The 11,615-nt window shown below is 46.1% G+C and overlaps 1 protein-coding gene and 2 long non-coding RNA genes across 3 annotated transcripts; all 3 read left to right on the plus strand.

Moving 5' to 3' along the window:
• The first annotated feature begins 1,156 nt into the window (after nt 1-1,156).
• LOC147987602 (uncharacterized) lies at nt 1,157-3,774 on the plus strand. Its single transcript, XM_087545400.1, has 3 exons — nt 1,157-1,554; nt 2,290-2,513; nt 3,016-3,774. Exons 1-3 carry the CDS (start codon nt 1,242-1,244, stop codon nt 3,595-3,597), a joined length of 1,119 nt encoding a protein of 372 aa, XP_087401526.1. The 5' UTR covers nt 1,157-1,241; the 3' UTR covers nt 3,598-3,774.
• An 868-nt stretch (nt 3,775-4,642) lies between these two features.
• LOC147987603 (uncharacterized) lies at nt 4,643-5,412 on the plus strand. Its single transcript, XR_015617690.1, has 2 exons — nt 4,643-4,945; nt 5,133-5,412. It is a non-coding gene; the product is annotated as an uncharacterized LOC147987603 (long non-coding RNA).
• A 3,150-nt stretch (nt 5,413-8,562) lies between these two features.
• Nucleotides 8,563-9,298, plus strand: LOC147987604 (uncharacterized). Its single transcript, XR_015617689.1, has 2 exons — nt 8,563-8,832; nt 9,019-9,298. It is a non-coding gene; the product is annotated as an uncharacterized LOC147987604 (long non-coding RNA).
• The last annotated feature ends 2,317 nt before the right edge of the window (nt 9,299-11,615 follow it).

The following is an 11,615-nucleotide window of genomic DNA, read 5'->3' on the forward strand; positions in this document are numbered from 1 at the left end:
ACGGTGGTGGGTGCGACTCGTCGGCAGCTGGGCAGATCCGCAGGATTCTACCCTTGTCTGGTCCTTGACAGCGCGGGCAACTCCGGGGGAAACCCTAGATCTCCTTGGGATCGAACGATGGCGGCGCTTTTGCGTGGTAGTCCCTCTTTAGGGCATTGTTTTGGAGTTTGCTCCGGTTGAAGGGACCAGCGACGTCGGCGGCGCACGTCTGGTGGAGCAACTGCCGATGAAAATTGCGCCGACTACGGTCATGGCGGACGATGGCAGCGTCTTTGATGTCGTTCCCTTGTCGAGGCATCGTTGTTGCAGTCTGCGTTATCAGGCTCGGGATGCTCCGGGGGAAACCCTAGATCTGGGTCTTCCGGATCGGACGATGATGGCGTTTTACCGCTTTCCCTCCTGGGGGCATCGTTTTGGAGTAAGTGCTAGCTGGGGGGATGGTGGAGCAGTGCTTCATCTCACACATTGATGGCGGCGGATATCGGCGGCATGGCGCTGTCGAGGCTCGGCGTCCGATGCACGGAGATGGACTCGCGCAGGAGGAGGTTGCTGTCCGGCATCATGGTGACGTCGATGGCAGAGTGGCCAGACAAGGTAGAAGCCTCAATATGATCTGAAGACGGACCTGTGGAAGATGGCGGCGACGACACACGAGTGCGTCTGACCTGATTGTGCCCCAGACCCTGTATGTGGCTCGGCTGGGGCTTCCGAATGAGTTTCGGCTTCCGGCTTTTGATGTTAGGCTTAGATGAGTGGTTTGGATAGTGGCCCAACTAGCACCCCTTCATCATTTTGGATATGAGTAGTGGTGTTGCCAAGATGACGGATTCAGGCATATTGTTGTAATACTTTGTAAGGTCCTCGAGAATAATCAATAAAGTGGCCATATGCATCTCTCAGATGCAGAGGCCAGGGGTCATCCTTCTTTTCTAAAAAAAATATAATACACTATAAAAACGCTTTGATGGTTTCTCGCTTGCATCAATTTTTTTAGTCAATTTCGCTTGCATGAAATGTTCTCAAGTCTCAACTCAGGAGAAGCCCCGACTAGATTCGTGTTCTTCCGATTTCAGCCATGCTCCACCTTTGGATGGAGATCCTGCGGTCCAGGATCAGCCCAGAAACCCTCTCCGACTCTGCTTCGTCCCCGCGTGGGTGATTAGGCTGAGCGTGGGTGTGAAGCCTGGCAGGGTGGTGGACTGGTGGGGTCGGACCCGAGCGGCGTCGCGGCGGAGGTGGGGATGGGGATCGAAGGCGACGGCGAGGCAGGGCCGGGAAGCCCAGTTCGCGGGGTCGCCACCGGGGAAGGCGAGGCGGTCGGCGGCGGCGAGGCAAACGCACGGCCGCCACGCCGCGGAGGGGTGAAGGTGAAGCGGGCCCTGAGGATGAAGCCCCTGCCTCCCCGCGGCGAGAAACAGCGGCCGGCTTCTCCGGCCCGGAGCTCGGCGCCGGCGGAGGAGGAGTGCAGCCACAGGGAGGAGGACGCCATCACCAGGAGCCGTCGGATCTGGGAGAGGCGCTGGGCCGGCCGTTACGGCGCCTTCGACGACGAAAGTAAGGAGAAACATCTCATCGATTCTCTTCCTCAAATCCAGATTCCCCTGCGTCTGCCATGTCTTATTTTCAGTAGAATGATTACGATTCCATACTAAAGCAGCTTTGTTGGTTACATTTGGATTGGATTGGATTGGATTGGATTGGATTGGATTGGATTGGATTGGATTGGGTGCCACGACCACAAGTCCAACCCATTGACCAGATACACTTTGCATTACATAATATTGGATATTGCTATGCTATGCTATGCTAGGACCATATTTACTGGAACTCAATTGCTCATCCAACCCGCCACAGTCAGCTCATCTGTTTGCTGGGTCAGGGAGAAGAGAACAGACAAACCCATTGATCAGAGACCCTTTGCATTGCATATTGGATATTGCTATGCTAGGATCATATTGACTGGAGCTGGATTGCTCATCCAACCTGTCAGGTCATCCGATTGCTGGGATCATACTCACTGAAACTTGATTGCTGATCGGTCTTTTCCTTCTTATTCAACTGTCCATATGTTCCGGTTACAACAACTGATTACTTCTGTATACAATACCAACCCAACCGCAGCAAATGTCATGAATGAACCATTAGTATCTACTTTCCGGTGTATGTTGCTACTTTGCCGTGTATGCTGTCTGAGTAGTATATCGAGTAGGAATATCTATGAATAACTTAAATTTGGCCTTCTTCTTTTTACTGTGATATCTAGCAATAACTTAATTTGTCTTCTCGCAGCGAGTATCGGTCCCATGCGCTACACATTCAAACCGCTTACCCCAGAATACCGATTCACAGAACAGACCGTGCAGATCTTCTCCATCAGGGTCAGGGCCCCAACAGATGGTCTCAGGTGGCCGCTGCGTGTCCATGGCCACATTGCCACCAGAGACTCGATGGATCAGAATCGCAACTATCTCTTCAGGCGCACAAGGGATAACTGCCAAACCCTCACACAAGACGTGAGTACCATCTATCTAGTTGTCTCTGTTTGTTTCACCTTCTTCGTCAACAATAACTTGCTCCTAATCTACTGTGCAATTGTAGATGTACTTCTCATTCATTTTTGTCCTTGTCACATTCAGAGTCCTAGATAGAATTCTTGTTAAAAATCCTAGTATCTTCCTTTGTGCTTCCTTTTTTATGGGTGATGATCTAACTATGTTTCCCAGCGGGCCGTAATTACAGCATGTTGCTTTCGTCTACAGAAACACCATGCGTTTATGGAATAGTTGCGTGTCACACTGACCAACATTTATGTTTACCTAATTTCAACCTCGAACCACTAAGCAATCGAACAAATAAGAGTCGCTTTGGATCAACTTTCAATTAATAGAGTTCGATCCACCTTTGATTAATAGAATCTGTTGGTTGTATATGTCCTGTTTGGAAACAACAAGACATATTTCTACAAGTCTGTCAGTTGATTAATTAATCAATGGTGATGGTTTTGTTGCATTGCAGGATCCATCCTTGCTGCTAACGGGCCCATCCCGTGCTATTGTGTACCTTGCTCCGGTTACATTCGAAGTCCAGTTAAAAGTAAAGGGCGAAGGAGAGTCTGAAGATGAGATGCTGGCTTTCGGTGCCTTCTACTACGACGATGGGTCTGCTTGTGAACGCAAGCTCTCCATACGCTACGACCACAAGCGCTGCATGATCGAGTACGAAGTGGCGCTGCGGCCACGCTCGGTTGAGGCCACGATCAGCTTGAAGGTCGTCGAGGGGTCGTGGCCGGAGAACCACCGAGGAATAGTCGTCGCCATTACCTCAGGCGTAGACGAGAAGATTGCCCTGCTTCGTTGTCGAGACAGAGAACTTCCCATCGGTACGGATGGTGTAATCGAGCTCTCGAGGCGGGTTGTTTCCGTGGACTTGGGAGAGAAACTGTTGGTTGCGGTGGACGCATCTCTGTCCGACTTTCTTGCGCGGGGTACAGCTGTGTTCAATCCGGTGTGCTCCGGCATGAGCCATGGCGAGTGCGACCTTGGTTCCTGCAAGATTCAAGTCACCGTTGGTTGGTCCCTCTTTGTTATTGTTGTTTGAACATAGACTGTGTTGAGTAGTGGTTGCTCGACCGCTGTCGAAGTGTTTCGAGGCTGTCCAGTTCTTTCTGGTTAGACTTTCAGTGGTAGCATCCTTGAAACTGTTGAACTGTTCCTGTATGATCATGTTATGGTGCTCGGCTAATGTTATGGCGCTCGGCTAATGTCATGGTGCTCACCTTTGTTAGCGTTTATTTGCTGAGATGTAAGCTTGTGCCTGTTTGTAAGTATATCATGTTCTATGTTCATCCAAACTGTTGCCATATCACCCAGGAAACAAAAATGGATTAAACATTTCATTATTTAGGCTTGTGGGAATTGGGGGAAATGCTGGTGAGATCAACAACAAAAAAATGCTGAAGCTGCAGTAGTTTGTATCAAGTTCCATCCGTTGTGCATCCAAGTTCTGATCTGTAGTCATGAAGATGCATTGTTGAGTACCAAGTGTTCAATACACGTGGAGCTGAGGTGGCAGACAGAAGTTAATTCCAGCATTTACGCAAGTCCACCGATTGTTGATATCAACAGGTATATGCTTAAGAAATTATTTAGCCTCTTCTGTCTTTAGTACACTGATCTATGTCATATGTACTTGATCATTCCATGTTTCCATCCTTTTTGCTTATCTGAAGACAAAATTATGGATCCATGCTGTGTAAAGAGTAGTGCCTTACCTCTGTCTGATCACTGTATTGATAATGTCGTAAATCAGATAAGCAATTCAACTTTTCATGTCCTTTTAGCAAAGATATGGGATCGACCATGCTGGCTAGCTTTAAGCAGATTTGAGCATCATATCATTAATCGCTTTCAGAGGAGTCAAGATGCTCTCGTCTCGCAAATCCCAAGGAAAAATCACATAATTCAAAATGCAACATAAAGTTGTATATCATGATATTTGACATTCCATATAAGTAGACATCTACTGTAGAATATATTCTGCTAGCCCAAAAGGGAGTAATGATAAGATACTCTGGTAAATGCCTACATGCACCGAACATGATTAGATCTTGTTCTCTTGGACGCGCGTATATAAATAGATGCTGGATGGAAGAAATACTAAAAACCAAGAACTGAAGAGACCGAAGTTGAGTAGTGGTAATGCATTAGCAGAGAGCAAGCCTTACATGGCTGCAAGGGCCTTATCTCTGATAGCCAAGAATGACTTGCCTGTGTCTTGTTCCTCCCTCAAGGCAGCTTGGCCTTGGGGTGTGGTTTCATGGGCAGTCTTCTTGGCTAGCCTGAGTGGCTCCTGCCGCCCATGCTAGGCTGTCTCTTTCATAGATCAATGCATGCTGAACTTCATGTTCCATGCATGGAGAACGTTAGTTCGGTGTGGTCGCGAAGAGGTACCATCTTCTAACTCGTTTTTTTTGTGATGGTATGAAAGATTATAAAAGAGGAGAAATAAGCTCACTAAGCTGGTTAGTTGTGCATAATGTCCTTGTCATTGACAATGGCATATGGCTTTCTGGCTTTACAAAACATCATCATCATAAAATCTAACTTTTGGTCAGCTGATTCCCCAATATGCAGTACGGTTTCTTCGTCACTTTTTCTAAAATTAGTTGTCGAGGCCACAATCAGCTTTAAGGTCGCCGAGGGGTCATGGCCGGAGAACCACCGAGGAATAGTCATCGCCCTCACCTCCAGCATAGACGAGAAGATTCAAGTCGCCGTTGCTTGGTCCCTCTTTGTTATTGTCATGTGAACGCAGATTGTGTGGGTATTGTTTGGTATAAAGCTGTTAAAGTGGCTAGCGTTGTTGAAGTGTTAAGTATAAAGCTGTTGAACTGTATCTGCATGATCATGTTTATTTTCTGAGATGTAAACTTGTGCCTGTTGTAAGTATCATGTTTATCTTCAGGTGGTTTAATGGAACCAAAAGAGGTTATAAAGGGGATTTGTAATTTTCAGGCACATCTATCAGGAAATAAATGAATTCCAGTTAGTATTTTGATGCCAGTTTCTTTCCAGACTGACCATTGAACAATGGCATACTTGCTGCCGTGGTAATCATGAAAAGAAAATCATAAAGTGCAAATAATCATGACAATGGTCGCACAACCCTGAAGACTGCCAAGAGTCACAGTTGTCTGAATAATTCAAAGATGTCCAGCTCTGTCCTTTTAGCCATTTTTTGGGTCGTATAATATCTCTAGGCTGTTGAACTGTTTCTGTGTGATCATCATGTTATGGTACTCTCCTTTGGTAGTATGTATTTTCTCAGATGCATGTGTAAGCCCTATGTTATTCACACTCGGGAAACATAAAGGTTTAAACAAATGCAGGCATCATGTTATTTTGCCAGTCACTGTCGACGTACAAACGGCACGAAATATCAGCAGAAACTTATTTAGGCTTGTTGGAATGGGGTGAATGCAGGTGAGAGGATCAATAGAAACGCTGGAGCTGAAGCTGAAGCTGCAGCTTTCCTGTGCAGCATACCTTGTTGGTTGTTGCAACCCCGCAAATGGCACCTATCGCTACCTGCTGTAAGCCCGTGGACTAAGCATTTCTAGTAAGAAGATTAATCAATGTAAAGAGAGCTTGCAACCACACATAATGATTTAATAATATAACTAGAGCACACAAATGACTACGAATTACGATGGTTACAGCATCTTTCAGGAATATATAGATTCCAGTTGGTACACTGAAGCACATTTCTTTCCTTCCACGGTGACTATTTCGTTAGACAACGGCGTACTCGCTGCCATGTCCTATGACATACAGTAGATTGGGTGCAACTACTCTGAAGCTGGTCAAGAGTAACAGCATAAAAGAACAGCTAAACCTGCCACCTTATTCTAGTTCGATCGTATTCACGCACCAAGCACGCATTTTATACAGAGATAAAAGGGAGAGTGCACTAGCAATGTGTTGTCAACGAATTAGATAGCCAGAACTTTTGACACGTCGATGCCAGGTTACAACACCCTTTACCATTAACGGGAAATTTGAAGAAAAGAACATAGTAAGAAATTTCTGTGCGACAGATCATATTATGCTGATATATGTATTGCATAAAGAAGACCAAAATGGTGTTTTGCTTTTCATTTCTGTCTCCAGGTCTCATCGGACTCGCTAGCCATTTACAGAGCAGCCACGAAGTGCATCATGGGGGATGGAGCCATGGTACTGTTCTGGACGGATTGGTGGATTCAGGAGGGACGCATACACGATATCATGCCAAACCTATTCAGTGCCGTCAAGAAGAGCGCAGCCAAGGTCAGAACAGTGAGAGAAGCAATGTCAGGGCAGTGGTGGCGTGACACGTCACCCAACATGGACGCCCAGGCCATACAAGAGTTTCTGAGATTGGTTGATCGACTACGGAGTGTCGAACTAGCGGAAGGGATCGATGACAAGATTGTCTGGACATGGGAAGAAAATGGCCTGTTCTCCGCCCGGTCAGCCTATCGTGCTCACTTTGCCGCAAGGATTGAGGCGGCAGGAGCCACGGAAATATGGAAGTCCAGAGCACCGGCAACTTGCAAGTTCTTCTCCTGGCTACCGACAAAGAGAAGATGCTGGACGTCGGACAGATTACAGAGACGGCTACTGCCACACCCAGCGGCGTGCCCGTTCTGCGACCAAGAGCCAGAAACGATTGATCACCTGCTCCTTGGATGTGTTCTCGCTCGGCATGTTTGGGCCGTCATCATGGATAACTGGGGAAAGCCTCACTGGACACCGGAGCCGGAGGCTGAACTCGTGGGATGGTGGACCTCCCTCAACATTCAGAAGAACAAAAGAAAAGAATCATGGACGGTGATCACCCTAGTGGCTTGGACATTGTGGGAACACAGGAATGCCATCGTATTTAACGGAGCTTCACCTTCCGTGAATGTGGTTCTGCGACAGATCGAAGCGGAGGGACAAAACTGGAGGGCTGCGGCCCTGTTGCGGGAGGCAAGATCGCTCCCAGTCAGGATAGATAGGGTGAGCGATAGCGACTAGTCAGCATGCGGTCTCGGGCTCGTGAAGCCGTGGGTTTGGTTGTTGTAACGTTGTAAAAACTCGCCATCTTGGCATCTTCTATCTATGATTTCGATACGATCTGCTTGACGTATCCTTGAAAAATATCTATCTCCTACTAATACAACAGTACTAGTACATGTTAAAAAATGAGGCCGAATAGAGTGAACTCATCATATTTGGATCTGGTGTTCTATAAGCAGAAAAATGTGATTACCAATCCATATACATGTTGGTCTGGTTGCTTTAGTGTGAAGCTGAGCTCCATTTGGCCTGCACATAATATTATTGCATGTCCTCACCTATTAAACAGTGGAATCACTAGGCTCTGGGCGTTTTTTACCCAGCAATTTTGCTCATATCCCATGTTTCCATAAGAGTTAAAACCCATTAAGCTCTTACATCCCCCCTCTACCACACCTAATTAAAAAAGAGTGAAAAGACAAAATAGTGAGCTGAAAAAGCAAAATCTCTTGCTTCTGTGACGCCTACAACCAAAACCCAGTAAGTGATTCAATACTTTTTTAATCATCTAAAGACGAAATTATCGCTCCATGTTGTGTAAAGAGTAGTGTGTCCCCCTGTTTGACCAATATAGTGATATAATGTGGTATTATCAGATAAGCAATTCAACTTTTCATGTCCTTTTAGCAAAGATATGGGATTGATCATGTTGGATAGCTTTAAGCAGATTTGAGCATCATATCAGGAACCGCTTTCAGAGGAGTCAATATGCTCCCACCTCACAAATCCCAAGGAAAATCATATAAGTCAAAATGCAACATAAAGTTCTATATCATGATATTTGACATTTCATATAAGTTGACGCCTACAATATATTCTGCTGGCCCAAAAGGCGGTTATGATAAGATGCTCTGGCATAGGCCTACATGCACCGAACACGATTAGATCATGTTCTCTAGCTAGGACGTGTTTATATAAATAGGTGCTAGATGGAAGAAATACTACAAACCAAGAACTGAAGAGACCTAAGTTGAGTAGTGGTAATGCATTAGCAGAGAGCAAGCCTTACATGGCTGCAAGGGCCTTATCTCTGATAGCCAAGAATGACTTGCCTGTGTCTTGTTCCTCCCTCAAGGCAGCTTGGCCTTGGGGTGTGGTTTCATGGGCAGTCTTCTTGGCTAGCCTGAGTGGCTCCTGCCGCCCATGCTAGGCTGTCTCTTTCATAGATCAATGCATGCTGATCTTCATGTTCCATGCATGGAGAACGTTAGTTCGGTGTGGTCGCGAAGAGGTACCATCTTCTAACTCGTTTTTTTGTGATGGTATGAAAGATTATAAAAGAGGAGAAATAAGCTCACTAAGCTGGTTAGTTGTGCATAATGTCCTTGTCATTGACAATGGCATCTGGCTTTCTGGCTTTACAAAACATCATCATCATAAAATCTAACTTTTGGTCAGCTGATTCCCCAATATGCAGTACGGTTTCTTCGTCACTTTTTCTAAAATTAGTTGTCGAGGCCACAATCAGCTTTAAGGTCGCCGAGGGGTCGTGGCCGGAGAACCACCGAGGAATAGTCATCGCCCTCACCTCCGGCATAGACGAGAAGATTCAAGTCGCCGTTGCTTGGTCCCTCTTTGTTATTGTCATGTGAACGCAGATTGTGTGGGTATTGTTTGGTATAAAGCTGTTAAAGTGGCTAGCGTTGTTGAAGTGTTAAGTATAAAGCTGTTGAACTGTATCTGCATGATCATGTTTATTTTCTGAGATGTAAACTTGTGCCTGTTGTAAGTATCATGTTTATCTTCAGGTGGTTTAATGGAACCAAAAGAGGTTATAAAGGGGATCTATAATTTTCAGGCACATCTATCAGGAAATAAATGAATTCCAGTTAGTATTTTGATGCAAGTTTCTTTCCAGACTGACCATTGAACAACGGCATACTTGCTGCCGTGGTAATCATGAAAAGAAAATCATAAAGTGCAAATAATCATGACAATGGTCGCACAACCCTGAAGACTGCCAAGAGTCACAGTTGTCTGAATAATTCAAAGATGTCCAGCTCTGTCCTTTTAGCCATTTTTTGGGTCGTATAATATCTCTAGGCTGTTGAACTGTTTCTGTGTGATCATCATGTTATGGTACTCTCCTTTGGTAGTATGTATTTTCTCAGATGCATGTGTAAGCCCTATGTTATTCACACTCGGGAAACATAAAGGTTTAAACAAATGCAGGCATCATGTTATTTTGCCAGTCACTGTCGACGTACAAACGGCACGAAATATCAGCAGAAACTTATTTAGGCTTGTTGGAATGGGGTGAATGCAGGTGAGAGGATCAATAGAAACGCTGGAGCTGAAGCTGAAGCTGCAGCTTTCCTGTGCAGCATACCTTGTTGGTTGTTGCAACCCCGCAAATGGCACCTATCGCTACCTGCTGTGAGCCCGTGGACTAAGCATTTCTAGTAAGAAGATTAATCAATGTAAAGAGATCTTGCAACCACACATAATGATTTAATAATATAACTAGAGCACACAAATGACTACGAATTACGATGGTTACAGCATCTTTCAGGAATATATAGATTCCAGTTGGTACACTGAAGCACATTTCTTTCCTTCCATGGTGACTATTTCGTTAGACAACGGCGTACTCGCTGCCATGTCCTATGACATACAGTAGATCGGGTGCAACTACTCTGAAGCTGGTCAAGAGTAACAGCATAAAAGAACAGCTAAACCTGCCACCTTATTCTAGTTCGATCGTATTCACGCACCAAGCACGCATTTTATACAGAGATAAAAGGGAGAGTGCACTAGCAATGTGTTGTCAACGAATTAGATAGCCAGAACTTTTGACACGTCGATGCCAGGTTACAACACCCTTTACCATTAACGGGAAATTTGAAGAAAAGAACATAGTAAGAAATTTCTGTGCGACAGATCATATTATGCTGATATATGTATTGCATAAAGAAGACCAAAATGGTGTTTTGCTTTTCATTTCTGTCTCCAGGTCTCATAGGACTCGCTAGCCATTTACAGAGCAGCCACGAAGTGCATCATGGGGGATGGAGCCATGGTACTGTTCTGGACGGATTGGTGGATTCAGGAGGGACGCATACACGATATCATGCCAAACCTATTCAGTGCCGTCAAGAAGAGCGCAGCCAAGGTCAGAACAGTGAGAGAAGCAATGTCAGGGCAGTGGTGGCGTGACGTGTCACCCAACATGGACGCCCAGGCCATACAAGAGTTTCTGAGATTGGTTGATCGACTACGGAGTGTCGAACTAGCGGAAGGGATCGATGACAAGATTGTCTGGACATGGGAAGAAAATGGCCTGTTCTCCGCCCGGTCAGCCTATCGTGCTCACTTTGCCGCAAGGATTGAGGCGGCAGGAGCCACGGAAATATGGAAGTCCAGAGCACCGGCAACTTGCAAGTTCTTCTCCTGGCTACCGACAAAGAGAAGATGTTGGACGTCGGACAGATTACAGAGACGGCTACTGCCACACCCAGCGGCGTGCCCGTTCTGCGACCAGGAGCCAGAAACGATTGATCACCTGCTCCTTGGATGTGTTCTCGCTCGGCATGTTTGGGCCGTCATCATGGATAACTGGGGAAAGCCTCACTGGACACCGGAGCCGGAGGCTGAACTCGTGGGATGGTGGACCTCCCTCAACATTCAGAAGAACAAAAGAAAAGAATCATGGACGGTGATCACCCTAGTGGCTTGGACATTGTGGGAACACAGGAATGCCATCGTATTTAACGGAGCTTCACCTTCCGTGAATGTGGTTCTGCGACAGATCGAAGCGGAGGGACAAAACTGGAGGGCTGCGGCCCTGTTGCGGGAGGCAAGATCGCTCCCAGTCAGGATAGATAGGGTGAGCGATAGCGACTAGTCAGCATGCGGTCTCGGGCTCGTGAAGCCGTGGGTTTGGTTGTTGTAACGTTGTAAAAACTCGTCATCTTGGCATCTTCTATCTATGATTTCGATACGATCTGCTTGACGTATCCTTGAAAAATATCTATCTCCTACTAATACAACAGTACTAGTACATGTTAAAAAATG

This window comes from Triticum urartu, chromosome 2A, assembly GCF_056163025.1.
Source record: "Triticum urartu cultivar PI428250 chromosome 2A, HENAU_Tu73, whole genome shotgun sequence".
NCBI lineage: Eukaryota > Viridiplantae > Streptophyta > Magnoliopsida > Poales > Poaceae > Triticum > Triticum urartu.

Bases quoted from the DNA above. Each gene is read 5' to 3' on its own strand.
- LOC147987602 (XM_087545400.1), top strand. From the start codon at position 1,242: ATGGGGATCGAAGGCGACGGCGAGGCAGGGCCGGGAAGCCCAGTTCGC. The intron at 1,555-2,289 runs GTAAGGAGAAAC...GTCTTCTCGCAG, and splicing joins CGGCGCCTTCGACGACGAAA to CGAGTATCGGTCCCATGCGC. The intron at 2,514-3,015 runs GTGAGTACCATC...GTTGCATTGCAG, and splicing joins GCCAAACCCTCACACAAGAC to GATCCATCCTTGCTGCTAAC.